The sequence below is a fragment of the Scyliorhinus torazame genome, chromosome 21 (genome assembly GCF_047496885.1).
Source record: "Scyliorhinus torazame isolate Kashiwa2021f chromosome 21, sScyTor2.1, whole genome shotgun sequence".
NCBI classification, from domain to species: Eukaryota; Metazoa; Chordata; class Chondrichthyes; order Carcharhiniformes; family Scyliorhinidae; genus Scyliorhinus; species Scyliorhinus torazame.
In genome coordinates, this window is record NC_092727.1 from 29,948,809 (window position 1) to 29,967,879 (window position 19,071).

The window sequence follows — 19,071 nt, forward strand, 5'->3', positions numbered from 1 at the left end:
TCTATTCTCTGTTGTGGTTTACCTTCCGGAGGTCGATTCCAAGTCCCTGACACTCCCTTCTTACTTCTCCTCGACTATCACCCCACCAGTGAACATCAACCCATTGTTTCCCTGACTGCCAATGACTTCATCTCCTCAGCCCCCACAAACCTGCTGCTACATCTTTCCCAGGGTCCACAGTTTAGACTGCGTTTCAACATGTTGGGCAGCACGGTAGCACAATGGATAGCACAGTGGCTTCACAGCGCCAGAGTCCCAGGTTTGGTTCCCCGCTGGGTCATTGCCTGTGTGGAGTTTGCACGTTCTCCCCGTGTCTGCGTGGGTTTCTTCCGGGTGCTCCGGTTTCCTCCCACAGTCCAAAGACGTGCAGGCTAGGTGGATTGGCCATGATAAATTGCCCGCAGTGACCAAAAAGGTTAGGAGGGGTTATTGGGTTATGGGGATAGGGTGGAAGTGAGGGCTTAAGTGGGTCGGTGCAGACTTGATAGGCCAAATGGCCTCCTTCTACAGCGTATGTTCTGTGTATGTTCTTGCCTGATATCTCAATTACTTTTTCTTCACTTTTCCAGTCTCTTTCCAACACCATCCATGGTTTTTCTGATGAGCTCTGTCACTTAAACACTTGCTAGTTTCCTGGCCCTAACCATCTTCTTTTCACTGTGGAAATCCCATTCTTCTTTGAACAGTGTCCTCATCTACCAACACCCTTCTCCGCCTGGCTAACTTCAGTGTTACTTTGAACAACCTCTCCTTTGACTCAACCTGCTTTCTTCAAATAAAAGGTGTTGCTATGGGAACCCTTGTAGTTCCTAGCTATGCCTGTCTTTTCTTGGATTATGTGGAACATTATTTGCCCGGCCTCTTTTGTTTTTGGACGACAGTTGCTGAAAACGATTCCGGGCGGGATTCTCTGGTGTTTTTCCCACATGAAGTCAATGGACCTTTGCTGCTGTCCCATTGCCAACTCCTTGGCTTTGCCTTGTCATCCTTTTCTGTAATTTAATCTCTCCTGCCGCACACCTGTGTCAGTCCTTTCCATTTGTTGATTCCTCCCCTCAACTGTTTCCCTGCCTTTATACTTACTTAATACCCATTGCATTTCCAGCTTTTTCCAGTTAAGTTATCAGCCTGAAACATTAACTTTGTTTCTGCCTCCGCAGAGTGTTTTCAGTGTTTTCTGTCTTTATTTAAGTGACAGAGTGGCACATTTTCCATTTGCCCCCTCAGGTGGACAGAAAAAAAAATCTTGTGACATTATTGGAAGAAGTGTCTGGATTTCACCTGGTTTCATGGCCAACATTTCACCCTCAACCAACACTAAAATATAGTTGACCTGGTCATTTGTCTCATTGCTGTATGTGGGATCTCACCCTGCGTAAGTTGGCTGCTGTTTTCACCTGACTGCACTTCAAAAGTATTTAATTGGCTGGGAAGCACTTTGGGACATCCTGAGGTGCTAGTTATTTTTCTCTTTCAATTATATGCATGTATAATTACAAATCATAAACCGGGTGGAAAATCTGTTTAGTGTGCATTAGGGCCTGAGAAAGTAGGAATTTTCAGACTGACTTAATATATGTGTTTGGTTTGTTGACACTTTGAAGGTAGGGAAGCCCAGTAAAAGCAAGCACAACATACTTCCAAGTGGCAGCTTGCAATTCAAAGCTCTCAGCAAAGAGGACCATGGACAATGGGAATGTGTCGCTACTAATGTTGTCACAAGCATCACTGCCAGCACGCATCTCACTGTAATCGGTAAGTACAGCGGGTTATAAACTGACTGCAGTCTAGATATCTATTTCCAATATATCGCGAGCTATTGCACTTGACTTCATATGTTAGAGAATTCTGGCTATATGAATAACTGTGTATATAATTAGACATTGCAAAAATACCAATTAAATGCTGGTTCTAGGGCCAATTTACAATAGATCCCATTAGTAAACTGGGTTGTACTCTAACGTATTGCTGTTGATCTTTTAGATCTTGCTTTCCTGCTTATTGCACCTGCATTCGAGGAAGCCAAACAAACTTGACTGATTCCTTTTACTGAGTATTTCACATGGGCAAACAACTTAATCGAAATCTGTCTATTTAAAATATTCCTTCAGTCCATTCATTTGTAATTATGAAATATCATAGGATATTTTCATTAATCAACTTGATATTGTACAATATCTAATTAACAAATCAAGTGTTTTACAATTTCTATTGTAGAGCATTAGAGAACACCATTTTCAGAAATACAAAGGTACTAATTAATGGATTAAAAATGACAACCTGCTGGAAAAATGAAGATCTTTGGCGTGTTTAATGGAAGTTAGCCACCCTATAAATTTAATGAGCTTTAAGCAGGATGATTTGTAAATCTATCTGCTTTCAAATACCATCACTGCATGAGGAATCTTTCTCCAATACCTCATTAATACTGGCAAGTGTGTGCCAGAGTAAATCTGAGACAGTGCAAACATTACCCATTTATATAATAGCCCTGCTTCAGCAAGCAACACTGCCTTAGGAAACCAGTAAAACAATATGCCCTTCTCCAGGGACCAAGAAAAGCAGCTTTCAAAGCAAACCTCCACTGACAATAAAGGTAAATAAAAGCCAGTGCTGTTGCCACACTGAGGCTGCCATTCTTGTTCTAGCCAGCCCTGACCAATAGCATGATCCTGACATTGTCTCGTGTGGTCCTTCCCACCCCTGACACTGGTGGTCCTCAGCCAGAGTGGAACGCTTGACTTAAGGCAGCTGCAGCGCGCAAGCGCACAGTCCCATGGGGTTTCTTGCTGCTCTCTGAATCTACCCACTGTGTAAATTCCAGGCAGATTCAGCACATTAGGAACTGTCCACTAGAAGGACGTTTGCAGCACAACTGGAGCATTAGCGTGTCAGTATTGTATGTGTGAACATTCAGCCTGATAGATTTTAGTGTCACACTACTACCAGCCCAGTGTAAAGAAGGTGTATGGTTTCATGCTGTAGGAGCCTTTAATGTTCACCCCCACCCCCACCTGTCTCTTGGTGATAAAGCAATTGTGTGGATTTTCAGGTTACAGTCAAGTCATCGACACTCAGTCTGTATGTCTGCAGGGATTCGCAGTGGTGTAAATACTGCATTCTCTGCATTGCTGCTTGCCCAGAACTGATCAGAGTCAGTCCAGATACCCTTGAATGCCCCTTAAATAACACACATTGAATCATCAAACGTTAATCAGTGCTAGTTTCTGAAAGCTCAGCTGCCCAATATATCATTGGACATGAGAATTTAAGTAAACCTCAGTAACCATTAGCAACAAATGAAAATGCGGCCTAATTGTTATTCATCTGTATCTGTACAATTATAAAGCTTTGATTGAATATCACACCTTCAGGAGGTGACAAGATCCTACCTTGCTCTTAACTCTGATTTTCTTTTCTCCAGTGATATTTAATATTATTGTAGTTACTTCCCAACAGAAAGTAAGAAATTCTTCTGAGGCTTGAATGGCTGCTCCAGCTTTCAAAAATCACCTATGAATTCTATCCTGAGATATCCGTTGTGTGTCTGTGTGTGTGTCTGTGTTTGTGTGTATGCGCATGTGTCCATATGTGTGTATGTGTCTATGTATATGTATATGTGTGTCATTGTGTGCACGTGTGTATATGTGTGTCTACACATGCGGCACAGTGGCACAGCGGTTAGCACTGCTGTCTCACATCGGCAGGGACCCAGGTTCAATTCCGGACATGGGTGTCTGTATGAAGTTTGTAAGTTCTCCCCGTGTCTGTACAGGTTTCCTCCGGGTGCTCCGGTTTCCTCCCATGGTCCAAAGATGTGTGGGTTAGATGGATTGGTCATGCTAAATTGCCCCTCAATGTCAAAGGATGTGCAGGTTAGGCGGTGTTACGGGATAGGTCGGGGTGGACTGGGTAGTGTAAATGGGTAGAGTGTTCATTCCAAGTGTCGATGCAGACTCGATGAGCAGAATGGTTGTGTGTGTTATAATACATGCACATTTACACTGCTGAATTCATTTCGAAGAAGCATTGTCATCCCTATCAAGACTAAAAAGTGTTATACCAGTATGGTTGAACATAATCCCATGTTTCCAGGCAGAGCAATTAACTCAAATTTGCTTTAGGAATTTCTCCAAGCTAACAAACAATTCCTTCATTTTCTTCATTAGCCATCAAAAATACCGTGGGGTCTCTAACAACCAAAATCACAAAAAGCTGGAATCTCAAAGATGTCGGATAATGTTCAAAATAACGCCTGCACCTGACTCCCAGAGTAAAAGCCAAGTACATCCCTAAAACACAATCACATTAGTCTGTGGCCTTCTTCTACCCAGTATTATTTAATGAAATCATAGAATCCCTCTTGTGCAGAAGGCGGCCATTCAGCCCATCGTGTCTGCACCGAGTCTCTGAAAGAGCACCTTACCGAGGCCCAATCTCCCCCCCCCCCCTCCCCCCCCCCCGCCCCCCATCCCTGTAACCCCACCTAACCTTTGGACACTTAGGGGCAATTTAGCATGTCCAATCCACCTAACCTGCACATCGTTGGACTTTGGAGTCACATGACTACTTTGCCAGCAAAGGCATTTAATTACATACAATAGGAACACAAACTTTAATTCCAAAGAGACTCTAAAAGAATTATGCAAGAAATTGAAATATATTTTTTGATCGTGCAGGGTCATGAGCATCAAGGTAAACTATTAGAAGATTATTAGTGAGGGGGCTTAAATCTTTCATGCATTGCTTTTACCGCATTCATTAATTTGTTCACATTAAATTCTTATCTGCATTAATTTAACAGTCATTATTATGTGTGAAAAATGGCATGAGCGCTAAAAATAGAGTGCAAAAGAAATTAAACCCCAGTGTGTCTCATGTTCCCCGGTTCTGCAGATCTGCAGTAATAGAATCCAACAGTGAATCCTTCAATTTACCAATTAGCTCTTCTTGTTGTTTTGCGTTGATATAAATCCACTTTTCACTCACTGTCTAAAAATCTGTCAATCGTAGCTGAGTTGATTGCAGACTCGCCTGTGAGTCAGAAGGTTGTGAATCCTAGGGTGGGATTCTCCGACCCCCCGCGGGTCGGAGAATCGTCGGGGGGCGGCGTGAGTCCCGCCCCCACCCGCCACCAAATTCTCCGGCACCGGAAATTCGGCGGGGGCAGGAATCGCGCCGGTCGGCGGGCCCCCGCCCCTGGCGATTCTCCGGCCCGCGATGGCCGAAGTCTCGCTGCTGTCATGCCAGTCCCGCCGACATGAATCAAACCACCTACCTTATCGGCGGGACTGGCGGCGCGGGCGGGCTCCGGGGTCCTGGGGGTGCGCGGGCCGATCTGGCCCCGGGGGGTGCCTCCACGGTGGCCTGGCCCGCGATCGGGGCCCACCAATCCACGGGCGGGCCTGTGCCGAGGGGGCACTCTTTTGCCTCCGCTTCGGCCACAGCCTCCGCGATGGCCAACGCATAAGAGACACCCCCCCTTGCGCATGATATTGGCTGCTGCGTTTCCTACACAACAACAGTGACTACATTTCAAAAGTACTTCATTGCTGTAAAGGCACTTTGAGCCTTATAGGCACTATATAAATGCAAGTCTCTTTTCTTAACTAAAAAAAATCATCATCTGCTTGACTAGATATTTATGTTTTTTGACTGAAATCAATTTTTTTACAGGTCATTTTAAAATTAATATCATTGATGCCTGTTCCTCTCTCCAAAGCTGTCCATGCATCAGAGCCAATATGGGATGGAATATTTAGTTCCTGTGCTATAGGCAATAAAGTCAGAAACCCCTTTTTGTGAAACAGGTTTATTATATTGTTACATGTACCTCAGAGGAAATCATCCCCATCATGTTACCAGTTTTGATTGATGGCATCATTACATCAACATCTTTACAACGGAAAAATTTAATTTGGCAGGAAAATAAGTCCTGATTCCATGCAGAGACAGCCTTCACTATCTTTGAGTTAGGAGCCCTGAAGTATGTCAGTCACAGTAGATTAAGAGTCCTTCACACTCCCCTTGATCTGCTGGCAAGCATAGTGTCTGAGCACAATTCGCCATTGGATTCTGGATCTCCATCGAAGAGGTACTTGAGCTTACATTTATTTTTTTTAATTAAAATCCTTTCTGGTAACAGTCAGGTTTTTATTGTTGTAGTCCTGTTAGCGCTGGAATGTCAATGAATGATTGGGGCTCTTTATTCCTTACTAAATGTACAGTGCTAGCTAGAGAAATGGTCAGTTACCTTTCGATATCCCATGTGAGGCTTTCGGATTCGGACCAATCATTATCTTTGTGGGTTTTATGAGAAGAGTGACTTCCTTAGCAGAGGCTTCCAGTTTAATTTCACACTTGACTGAATGTTGCCTCCATACTCCCTCTCATTTGTCAAGGTTATATTCTGTCACCATTTCTTCAGTTGGGTCCTGGAATTTAGATGAAGGTTTCTGCGTATCATGAATTGTATTTCCTTTTTGTTATTCTGCTCCCATGGAGTTGAAGCGTCGAGCGATTTAGCATACTGAAATATAAGAGCTGTTCTGCGCATCAGTAGGTATATTTGCTGAATTAATTTACATGCTGAGCTATAATCATATCATCTCCTTGGGTCATCTCCTTGGGTTTACAGACGGCAGTGTTTTGCATTTAAAGAACAACTACACCCCAATTATAATCATCTTCAGATGAGAGTGTGTACTGAAGGCCAGGGTGACACCACACATTTTTAACCAGAAATATATTCAAAGCTCAGTCAGTGCATTAAGTTTTTCTTAGTTTCAGTTTGGTGTTGGCATTGGAAGTTCTAGGAAAATCAGTCAGAAGTGGGCTGTCAGGCTTGTATAAAATAAGTTATTGTATCGTTTCCTGTGTGATAGTGGGTCACTGAAAATTGAAATTGAAGATCTTTACGACTGAATTGTTACTTTTACACTCATACTTTGTGAATTGTTTCAAGGCCTGTTAAAAATAGCGGTTACAGTTCATTTGACAGCTGTCACAAAAAGTGAAATTCAGGAATACAGCTGGATGCATTTCTCTGGTCTATTTTTCCCTAACTGTGGTCAATTCTTTATGCAATTTAGCTCTGTAACTTTAATAGTACTAGGGAGAACAATCGTACCTTTGACCGGATTAAATATTCAGCTATACAACTTCTGCATTTTCATGTCACATGCAATACTGCAGCAAACTTTTTTCTCAGCATGTTCAATTCAGTTGGCAGTAAGTTCCTCAACATCCTTCCATCCAATACTTTCCAAATGATTATTGGTTTATAACGCATGTGGCGCCGCAAATCCTTATCCTCGTCATGTGACAGGTTGCACTGTAAATCTATCCCAAGTTGCAACGTGTGGCAAGTCCCAAATCACTACTTTTTTTCCGTGCAGCTCAATGACCTGTGCAAACCCGACATAAGACCAGCTTAATTTGAAGATTTAGGCCAAACTTGTGTTTCAATATCTGGCTTTAGTTTCCTGAGTTAATCCTGCTCACATGATAATCCCATCCCTTCCCCCTCACTTAACATATTTTTTAAATCAGTTTGATTTATGCTAAGTTCATACAGCAGACATTGGTTATTTGAAAAACCCTTGGGAATTGAATGGAACAATGCTGGGTGATAAATCCCTTTTATTTACACAGCATAGGTGTGCTGACAAATAACCCACTTTGCCATTGTCACTAACATGAAAATACAGTCTCCAGTCATTGTAGGATTTACTGTGCATTCATTCACTACTCCCAAAGATACTATTGAAGGTACACAATTAAATTGTGGTAAAGGACTGACCAGAGACCTCAGATCCTGAGCGGCGGCACGGTGGCACAATGGTTAGCACTGCTGCCTCACAGCCATAGGGACCCGGGTTCAATTCCGGCCTTGGGTCACTGTCTGTGTGGAGTTTGTATGTTCTCCACGTGTCCGCAATGGGTTTCCTCCGGGTGCTCCGGTTTTCTCCCACAGTCCGAAGGTTAGGTGGATTGACCATGCTAAATTGCCCCCTAGTGTCCAAAAGGTTAGGTGGGATCACTGGGTTATGGGGGTAGGAAGGGGGCGTGGGCCTAGGTAGGGTGCTCTTTCAGATGGTTGGTGCAGACTCAATGGGCCAAATGGCCTCCTTCTGCACTGTAGTGATCCTGTAATCCACAGTGAATATAAACATCGGCCAGGCTAGTGCTGTAGAAGCAAGAACATGGAGATGTTCAGTGCGGGTTCACCCAGCTCCTGACCTCATTACAGCCTTGAGTCAAACATGGACAAAAAAGCTGAGTGCCAGAGGTGTGGTGAGAGTGACTGCCCTTGGCATCAAGTCAGCATTTGACCAAGTATAGTATCAAGGAGCCATAGCAAAACTGGAGTCAATGGGAATCAGGGGGAGAACTCTCCACTGGTTGGAGTCATATGTAGCACAAAGGAAGGTGGCTATGGTCGTTGGAGGTTAGTCAGCTCAGCTCCAAGGCATAACTGCAGGGGTTCCTAGGCACAACCATGTCATCTGCTTCATCAGTGACCTGCCTTCAACCATAAGGTCAGATGTGAGAATGTTCACTAATGATTGCACCATGATCAGCACCATTTGCGACTCCTCAGACACCAGAACAGTCCGTGTCCAGATGCAACAAGACCTGGACAATATCTAGGCTTGGGCTGACAAGTGGCAAGTAACATTCACACAACACAAGTGCCAGGCAATGACCAGCTACAATAAGAACGAATCAAACCACCACCACTTGACATTCAATGGCATTACCATGACTGAATGCCCAAAGATGTGCAGGTTAGGTGGATTGGCCATGATAAATTGCCCTTAGTGTCCAAAATTGCCCTTAGTGTTGGGTGGGGTTACTGGGTTATGGGGATAGGGTGGAGGTGTTGACCTTGGGTAGGATGCTCTTTCCAAGAGCCGGTGCAGTCTCGACGGGCCGAATGGCCTCCTTCTGCACTGTAAATCCTATGATAATTCTATGAATTCCCTACTATCAACATCCTGGGAGTTGACTGGGTTAGGTTGCAGTACCAGGCTCCAGTAGCTAGTGTATGGACAAACAGGATGACTTCGGAATATTTCAGGCTACACCGGGGGATGAGACAGGGATGTCCCCTCTCCCCACTGTTGTTTGCGCTGGCAATAGAGCCGCTGGCAATTTCTCTGAGGGCCTCAGGGGGCTGGAAGGGGTTGGTCCTGGGGGGGGGGGGGGGGAGCACAGAGTCTTGCTGTATGCGGATGACTTACTGTTGTATGTTTCAGACCCAATGGAGGCGATGGGGGAAATTATGGGACTCTTAGAGGAGGGGTTTGGGGGGTTGCTTTTTTAGATTATGTTTTGTACTTCAGTGGAAAGATGCGAGCCCCCCAAGCGTGGAATCCTGGATCAGCGATATGGCAGGGTTCATTAAATTGGAGAGGGTGAAATTCGCCTTGAGAGGGTCGGTACAAGGGTTCTTTAGGCGGTGGCAACCGTTCTTAGACTTTCTGGCAGAACGATAGACATTGGTCAATGGCAGCAGCAGCTCGGGGTGGGTGGGGGGGGGTTTACTTTATTTTTGTTTATGTTATTTACACTGGAGGGTCTGAGGAGGTGTATACACCTGTTGTGTTAAGTCGGGGTGTTAATGTTAATTTATTATTTATGTACGGGGGGGGAGGGGTTTGAGGGGTTGCTTTTTTAGATTGTGTTTTGTACTTAACCTTATTGGGTTCTTTTTTCTTTCTCATTTTGTTATTGATATTTTATGAAAACCTTTAATAAAAATTATTTTTTAAAAAAGGTTTGCACTTTAATGATTTAACTAAACTGAAGGTAAAATACCAGGGGGGCGGCGGGTTGAAGCCTGTAAGTGACCTTAATTGGCCTGGGGTTGGGGGAAGGTCGAAGTTAGCCTTTATTGGAGGGAGTCAGGAAGGTGACAGACTCTACATCCCACACAAATGATGGGCCTCCTGCCCCCCACTTCTACGGCTGGGTGACATTAAATTCTGCTCATAGATTCAACCCATAATTTCCCAAATCGCCATTTCCTGTTCAGAGACGGGCAACTCGGGTCGGATAGGAAGCAGTGGATGAATCATCTCGCCAGTCACTGCCACTACCCTCTCAGTATCCGACACCTGCTGGCATCTGGCAGTTGGTTACCCTCCTGGTTTGAGGAGCAGTACATCGGCGAGAGAGACTTGTGGGGAGGAAGGAAAATAGGAAAAATACTTAAAGAAATAAAAATTAACTTTCACTTAAAAGATATCCCACTCGCCAAAGGATTCCCCCGAATGTAAATGATTTGCCAGCATCCTTTGATGTTGTGGTGGCATCTGTCCAGTTCATGCACCTTCTACACTTCATGTCCCGTATGTAACCGACATAATGGACTTCATGTCCCGGCATTATGTAACCGATATGGTGGTTGCATTAGAAATGCTGCTTGAAGAGGAGGTTCTTGAGAGTGACAGTGTAGCAAATGGGAGCATGCGGCTTGGATACAAGTGCACGTACAGCCTGGCCACAAATTAAAATAAAACCGCACCCCGTACACGTACATTCTGCAGTGCCACTAAAGCAGGGTAATTCCTTAATTAGCATTGTCTGTACAACAACCTTCCCAACATGCAGCCAATTGAAATAATTGATCTACTTTTTGACTTGGTTCAGCTTTATGTCAAAGGTGGCCCATGAAATGAGGAATGCTGAAAATTCCATAAGAATGTAAAGTTCCCCCTTTAGTGATCAATCTTGAGCTGACAGGGGCTCTCAGTAACCATTAAGAATGAGTGATAGCTTGCTCGGTTTGATTGTTGCTTTTGCTTGTTTAATTACTGGTGGTGTGATATTGCTGGAATTCCTTTTGAACAACGTCTGTCCTGTGTGTATTTCAGCTCCACAAAGAGGTGAAGACATGTTTTATTAGCTGAACAAAATAAAATTTGAATGACAATGCAAACATAGATCGCGATTGATGCGGCAAGTTTCAATCTAAGTATAGTTTAGGTGGAGCGATTATTAATGGGAATAGGAATAAATATTCAGTGGTGATGTAGTTCAGGCTCATCACTTTGTCAAACTGATATAATGACAAAGTACCTCCACGTAATCTGGTTGCTAAGGCACTGTTGCAGGATTAAATCACTGCCACTCACAATTCTTATGTGTAACCCCCACCCTACAATGTTCATCAGCTTCAGTGCCTAGCTCTTTGAGAAAAGCTAAGTGTGAAAATCCACAAGCTATGATGTTCACTCTTACACTGTCACCACTGCTCAGGATGAGCACAACCAGAGAGCAGAAGCCAATCAGAGGCCCCAGTGCCAAGCTCATTGTGAGTGGGTGCCAGAAATGTTTGCCACCATGGGAGTGTACAGAGCAGACACAAGAAATGCCCCCAGAGAGGGGAAATTTCAGACAGTCATTTCAGGCTGCTCCCAAGCAGCAGTTTCAGAAAAGCAAAGGCGGAAGTTAGAAAGTAGTTCACTTTCCCTTTCAACCAGGGATCGTATGCAATGAAAGGAGAAATGGGGGTGAAATTCGATATGGGCGGTGCACAAAACAGGAAGAATCCCATTTGCCCCCATCATGTGGTACCCTTGAGAATCAGTTTTGGTGAAGTCAATAAGGCTAAGTGTGGGATGGAGCAAAAGCAGGAGATGCCACCCCTCTCGCGTACTATTCAGTGATTCTGCTCTTGTTTAGCCTTTTTCTTTGGCCTCCTACTATATTATTTTCAACAACCCACTTGTTGCCCAGATATATCCCTGTCTGAGGGAGCAGTGTAATCTGATGATCAGACACTTTAGGGAAGATGAGGTGAAGGTGGCATTTGTAATTTCAAATAGGGGGATCTCCGCTGAGTGTCACACTGGATGAAACTCACTCAGTAGGGTACAGCTGAGTGGAAAAGATTGCTCGTTCTGAGTTTGAACTAAACCCACTCCTGCTAGTTTCACTTCCAGTTTGGGATTTTTCCTAGATTTTGCTCATAGCATCTTCACGGGTATGAGTGAGCTCTTAGTCCCAATGAAACAAAGTATGTTGTTATATTCACAATAGCTAGTGTTGCCCAGAAATCTTAGGGAAACTATAAGAAATCTTATAGCTGGGTGAAGAGCTCCCCTAATCTCTAGCAAAACCCACCCCATTAAAAATATACAGGGGGTGATTTTGCTCTTAACATTGCCAATTTTGGTTGAATTATCCCAGCAACTTTCACCATATAACTTCGCACCTCCAAATGTCTCAACCAATCAACAAGCTGCCCCACCTCCCTTATAACTGGGAAACAAAAATGTCCAAAGAAAATGCCTCCAGAATATTCCTACTGGGCTGTTTGCAGCAATGTGCTGGAGATTAATCCTTAATTCCTGGATCCTCATCCCCCCATCCTCCATGATAAGCGAGCAGTTTGGATTGCATTAACAATATTGAAATGACCGTGAAGATTGGTCATCCTCTGACCAATCCCATTGGGTAGCATCATCCTCACCACCCTCGTGCCTGCTTGATGGCATCAGTCTTGACTGCCATGTATTAATTTTCAACACACTTCCTCTCACTTGATTTTCATCCAATCCTGATCTTGTGCCAAGATCTTGTAAATGGCCGATCACCTTATCCTCTGGAAAGCCTTGTACTTGATAATAGCTCAGATCATAAAACATAACTAATAATAACTACATATTTTGTAAGTTTCGGTTGACAGCACTCTCGTCTCTGAGTCGATAGTTTGCCGCTCCATGACCTGAGCACAAAAACAAGGTTGACACTCCAATGCAGTGTTGACGGAGTGCTATGCTGCAAGAGGCACTGTCTTTTACATGGTAAACCGAGGCCCTGTCTGCTTTCCCAGCTCGGCGCAAGAGATCCCAAGAACAATTTTGGAGTAGAGCAAGGAACTTAATCCCAGTGTCCTGACAAATATTTCTTCCTCAATCAGCACCACCATAATGTATTATCTGATCATTATCACATTGCTTTTCTTGGAAGTTTGTTGTTCATAAATTGATTACTGCAATTCCAACATTGCAACAGCATCTACACTTAAAGCATGGCCAGGATTCTCCGAGACTCCGCGCCGCAATTGCACCCAGTGCGGGGGTGGAGAATGGGACGTCGGACCCGCGACGCCTTCGCGTGATTCTCCGGCGACCGGAGAATCGGCACCAGTCGCGCACAGTCGACACGGCGCCGGTCGGGGGGCATTGAAAGAGGCCCGCGCGGCGATTCTCCATGGACGATCGGCTTAGTTCCCAGCCGGCGTGGTTTACATATGGTTCCACCTGGCAGGAGCTCAAGAGTCGCGGCTGTGGTGGCCGTCCTGGTGGGGGGGCCTCCACGACGGCCAGGCCCATGATCGGGGTCCACCGATAGACGGGTGCCCGCGATCTGGGGGGGGGGGGGGACCTACTTCTTCGGCGCCGGCCCGTTGTGTGGGTCCGCCATGTCGCACGGGGCCGGAAGTGCAGGGCCCCGTATCAGCAGCCGGAGCTGTGTGGAGCACTCCAGGGCCCTGCAAGCTCCCTTAAAAACAGAGAATCAAACCGGACTATCTAGAAAAAAGTCCGGAGTGATTTGCGCCCGTTTTCTCGAGGACGTGAGGACATAGCCCCATTATTGGAGAATCCCGCCTCATATCTTTGGCTTGAAAGTGTATGGGACATTTTATGGTCATAAAAAGACATCACATTAAGTTTTTTTTATTGTCTACTTTCCAGTCTGAGGTACAATTCGTTAAAGTGAGACAGATCTGGGAAAACACCATTAGGTCCAATAAGCTGGGCCCTATTTTTGTATCATATTTCTTAATCATATTTCTGAAGCTCTTCTCTCCAGCACTGTAACTGATTATCTTCTAACCCCATATATACTATCTGCTTTAAAGAGCTTCCCTGGTAGGATTTTCTATAACTCTATTACTTTAGGGACCTTCAAGCGGCTATTGGATAGGTACATGGATTACGGCAGAATAAGGGCCTGTTCAGTGCTGTATTTTTCTATGTTCTATGTTCTTTAGGCATAAGGATTCTTCCTATCGTCACTTTTAACTCTTAACCTGGTTTAATTCCTTTGAAAGAATGGATTCTTCATTTGAGATGTAGAAAACAGTAAGCCCAGAGGTCATTATTATTATAATGAGGGATTTTGCATAAATGAGGAATAAACTGTGACTATGTGACAACTAAGCTCTTTTTTCCCTCCTCCTTGCAGGCACAAGTCCACATGCGCCGACCAATATTAGAGTCACAGCCACGATGACCTCTGCTAATGCCTCCTGGGACCCAGGTTATGATGGTGGATATGAGCAGACATTCACAGTCTGGTATGGCCCTGTGTGAGTCATCCTAGCATGCTTTGCTTTCTGCCCTTTCCTTCTCAATTCTTTGCTTACAATTAATGTTCTGTATGCATTAGGCTTCCTATAATGACTTGCTCTTTGCTGTTATCGCTTGGAAGTTGTATAGCTGCAGGCTGCTGATCAGAGAAAACAGGCTCTGCTGGCTCAATAGTATTTGGGCTTTCTAACTGCCTTGACATTTCATTTGTCCTTTCTCATTCCTTTCTGGTTGAGCTGTCCTGCTATGCTCGTAGTCGAGTAGAGCTTCTAAACAGTTGTTACAATGAAACTACCCAGCCTTATTGTGACTTGAGAACACTTTTGATCCCCATTGTCTAGGCTAGTTTCAAAGCTTGATCTTGGAGGGAAAAGGGGATTGCTTTAGGAATGCTTCCCAATTAATTTTACCACCCATATTATGCACACTTGAGCCTTGATGTGTCATCAACAAAGGCCCAGTGCTGCCCAATGACATACTTAGGGCCGTTCCATTGCTATAATTTATTTCTAGTAATGATATCTTGCAATGTCATTAATGGTTCTGAGCACAGGTCAATGAGAGGTATAGAGGAATTACCAATGATGCTCAAATACAACAAGCTATTGAATCGTTTCCTCATCAGTGAGATGCTTAATGTATCTACAGTGTTACTAAGTGTTGGAGTCAGAGCAAAGCTCTGCCCAAACTCCTGATTTGTTGTTTCGCTCACAAGAAAATATGTGACATGGAGTCATTATTAAAAAGGTCATTGCTGACAGGGGCAAATTGTACTTCTGGAGCTTGACGTGCACACATCGCAGACAATGTGCACAGTTATCATCACACCGCAGTCTATTAGAAATAAGTAAGAAGTTTTACAACACCAGGTTCAAGTCCAACAGGTTTGTTTGGAGTCACTAGCCTTCGGAGCGCAACTCCTTCATCAGTGACTTCTTACTGTGCCCACCCCAGTCCAACGCTGGCATCTCCACATTATTAGAAATAGAATCATAGAATGTACAGTGCAGAAGGAGGCCATTCAGCCCATCGAGTCTGCACCGGCCCTTGGAGCCCCACCCTACTTGAGCCCCACGGTCTCCACCCTATGCCCTTTATCCCCCTCACCCAACCTAACCCTTTTGGACAGTAAAGGAAATTTAGAATGGCCAACCCACCTAACCTGCACATCTTTGGACTGTGGGAGGAAACCGGAGCACCCGGAGGAAAGCCACGCGCACACGGGGAGAACGTGCAGACTCCACACAGTCAGTGACCCAAGCCGGGAATCGAACCTGGGTCCCTGGAGCTGTGAAGCAACTGTGCTAACCACTACGCTACCGTGCGGCCCTAAATAAAAGATAGCTAATTGCCTGGATAACTTGGATTCTAAACATTACATAAGACTAAAAAAATCCAACCATGTGTGATAAAGATTGTTTGTTTTACATTCTCCCAAGATGAATTAGTAACAAATGACTCGCCTCGTACACAGGAGCGCACTTTCTATCCCGCCTGTTTCTTTGCAAGAGAGCTATGACAACAAGATGTGTTGTGTTCAACAACAAAGGATTGAGAATGTCAGTAAACCACCAGCAGAGGAGCTTAAGGGTATCAGAATGCAATCACTCAAAACTGCCAGATTTCAAACAACAGAAAATGCTGCAAACGACTCACCAAGTCAGGCAGCATCTGTGGAAAGAAGATGGGGTTAACATTTCAGCTATGAACTGCTGATTTCAACCTTGTCCCATTTTAAATTAGTACAGTGCTCTGCACAATAGATCACAAACCACGTGCAGTAACAGTATCAACAAAATCTGCAAGGAAAAGTGAGGAGGTCTTTAGTTGGTCACTCATAGAATTTACAGTGCAGAAGAAGGCCATTTGGCCCATCGAGTCTGCACCGGCTCTTGGAAAGAGCACCCTACCCAAGCCCACACCCCCACCCTATCCCCATAACCCAGTAACCCCACCCAACACCAAGGGCAATTTTGGACACTAAGGGCAATTTATCATGGCCAATGCACCTAACCTGCACATCTTTGGACTGTTGGAGGAAACCGGAGCACCTGGAGGATACCCACATACACACGGGGAGAACGTGCAGACTCCACACAGACAATGACCCAAACCGGGATTCGAACCTGGGACCCTGGAGCTGTGAAGCAACTGTGCTAACCACTATGCTACCGTGCACCACACTCCTGGTGTGTCTACTGATTATTCTCAAAAAATTCAAACATGTTAATTGAGGACCTAGGAGGAGAAAGTGAAATGTTGCCCATCTCCTTTGAGAAATTACTCTGGGTATCATACACTTTTGTAAAACAGATTATCTGCTGCGGGGCAGACTTGATGGTCTTTTCACATCCATCAGTTATATTTGTTCAATTTCACCTCCCTGGGATTTTTACTCTTCCATCGCTAAGTACATTCACACCATTTTCCAAAGATTTCTGCAGCTATTCCACCAAAGTTACAGTGGGAAAGTGTTGGGGAAATTTACCTCATCATGCTATATACCCACAAAAGGCCAGTAAATCCGATGCAGCTTGGTGGCACAGGTTAGGCACCTTTTGACTCACTGGCCCTTTGTTCAACTCCAGCCCAAGATGAACGTTTCCTCAGATTGTTTGCTTCAAAGCTTCACATGAAATGACATTGGACGGTCAGTCAAGCGCTCATTGGCCATCTCATTCAGCAAGGTTGCTGGACATATATGTCTTTTTTATTCATGGGATATGAGCATTGCTATCAAAGCCAGCATTTATTGCCCATTCAGAATTGCCCTCCACAGCTGGTGGTGAACCACCTTCTTGAACCCCATGCAGTCCAAGTGGTGCAGGCCGGAATCTTGTATTCTGGAGTCTAAGTTCGACGATGGGCAGGGAAGTGAGAGTGATTTACGCCAAGGGTGGGAGGTTTCGGGCATGGGGCGGCTGACCACACACGACCTTGGGCTGTTCAACACCTCGAAAATGACAAGATCACCGGTTCTCATGACAGGACCAGGCAGGAGGTTGCCATCTCCCACTCCACCATTACCTCATGAGATCGGAGAATCGGGCTCCACAGCAAAAGGGCACCCGTACAGTTTGCACTATCTCTTCCACCTTTGCCCAACTACTGATCCAACCTGCCCCACCAACCTTTGCTCCCTTCCTTGGTAATCCTCCACTGAACTTGCACTGCCACCATCTGGTTCCAAGCAATCACAGACACTCCCCAAAGAGGATAATGCAGCAGCATCTCATCATTATTTGTGGAAGAAGCCTACCCAACCAGGTTAACACTACTTTTGTACCAGTTAGAACATTGAATGTTATCAATTCTCGTTAGCAGGGAACATATTTTGGAGGGGGGATGTAATTCCAATGAGCTGGCCTTTTAATGGGCATGCATGCCTTGCCAATGCATGCAAAACTGCTTCATTATTTGCAGGAAATTTGACCTGCATTTAAAAATCCTGAGGACATAATTGCTAAAGTTCATCCCAGCGTCGGGAGATTGATTATTGGCCTCACGTGGAATTAAGGTCCCTCGTCCGGCAAGCTTCCCGCTGTTGGTGGGATGGGATGATTCCGCCTGTAGCTACACCCACAGTGCTGTTTGTGAGGAAAAAATGAAAGCAGTTACTTACTGAAGTTGCACTTGTAGCAGAGTAGGTAGGGCAGGATTCCACTTTCCAGACCTGCGAGTGCATGATGCTGACACTAAGTGCTTGCAGTCAGAAGTTCCATTCCCCAGCATCAGTATCCATAATGAACATAACTTATTTTCTAAACCCAGCACTGCAGGGTGACGTGATGTTTTTATTTCTCTGTTGACTTGCGTTCTCTTTGAATGTACCGTAAACCACCTGTCAGTAGATTCAGCTCCTTGATATTAATACATTAGTTAGAAAGATCCTCATGATGGTATGGAAAATAAAGAAGATATGTTAGTTCCATGGAGGCATACAGGTTAGGTGGATTGGCCATGCCAAATTGCACCTTAGTGTCCAAAGATGTGCAGGTTAGATGGGGTTACGGTGATAGGACAGGGGAGTGGGCCTAGGTAGGGTGCTCTTTCAGAGGGTCGGTGCAGACTAGATGGGCCGAATGACCTTGTTCTGTACCAGTTCTGTGGATTCCATGGATCAGGGAACCATTGTTCAGATAATGTAGGTACAACTCTGCACTCCATCCAACATGGACCATATCAGACTTGAAGTTAGTGTTTGCTTGTGTGTTCTGTTCCTTTAAATATCAGAGTGAAGCGTTGTGCATTGCCCATAATTGTCTTGCTTCCCCTAATAATACGCGTATAGTTATGAATAGTTTAAACTATTAGTCTCATCATTGTCACAAAATGGTTCCTCCCATGTATGCTTTGGAGTTCTAGGATAACAGTGGCCAGATATCACATTGTTCACTTCAATAGATTTATCAAAACAGTTTACATAAAGTTCCTCTGTCTACCTTTCTAATGTTGTCCAATTCTTTATGTCTGTTACTGATGAGCTTTGTAACCACCTTCTTCATTAAAGGCAGGATTAAAATGCAAATTGCCTTGGGGGGTAGGTTGGGGGTATGGGGGTGGGAGCAATATCTCGATAATGTTGTAGGTTAATCCTCAAATCTAACCCAGACTGCTAGATTGAATGTCTCCTGTCGTCTATCATGCTCTAATTTGAAAAGGGTTTGTATGTTTTCAAGGTGGTATCTCATGGGTAGCAATTTGTTCTGATCTGGAATGTGCAGCCTGAAAGGCTGCTGGAAGC

At 44.6% G+C, this 19,071-nt stretch overlaps 1 protein-coding gene across 3 annotated transcripts in view; it reads left to right on the forward strand.

Moving 5' to 3' along the window:
* The window catches only part of igsf9bb (immunoglobulin superfamily, member 9Bb), an 889,343-nt gene that overhangs the window by 781,156 nt on the left and 89,116 nt on the right, over positions 1 to 19,071 (forward strand). For 2 of the 3 annotated variants that reach the window (XR_011937440.1, XM_072486656.1), the window contains exons 11-12: positions 1,605 to 1,755; positions 14,203 to 14,326. Coding sequence is in view for 2 of the 3 variants with exons in the window: in XM_072486656.1 (XP_072342757.1) it covers positions 1,605 to 1,755; positions 14,203 to 14,326 (275 nt within the window). In the remaining variant the exon portion in view is untranslated. The remainder of the gene's footprint in view (positions 1 to 1,604; positions 1,756 to 14,202; positions 14,327 to 19,071) is intronic. The other variant, XM_072486657.1, reaches the window with a different exon arrangement.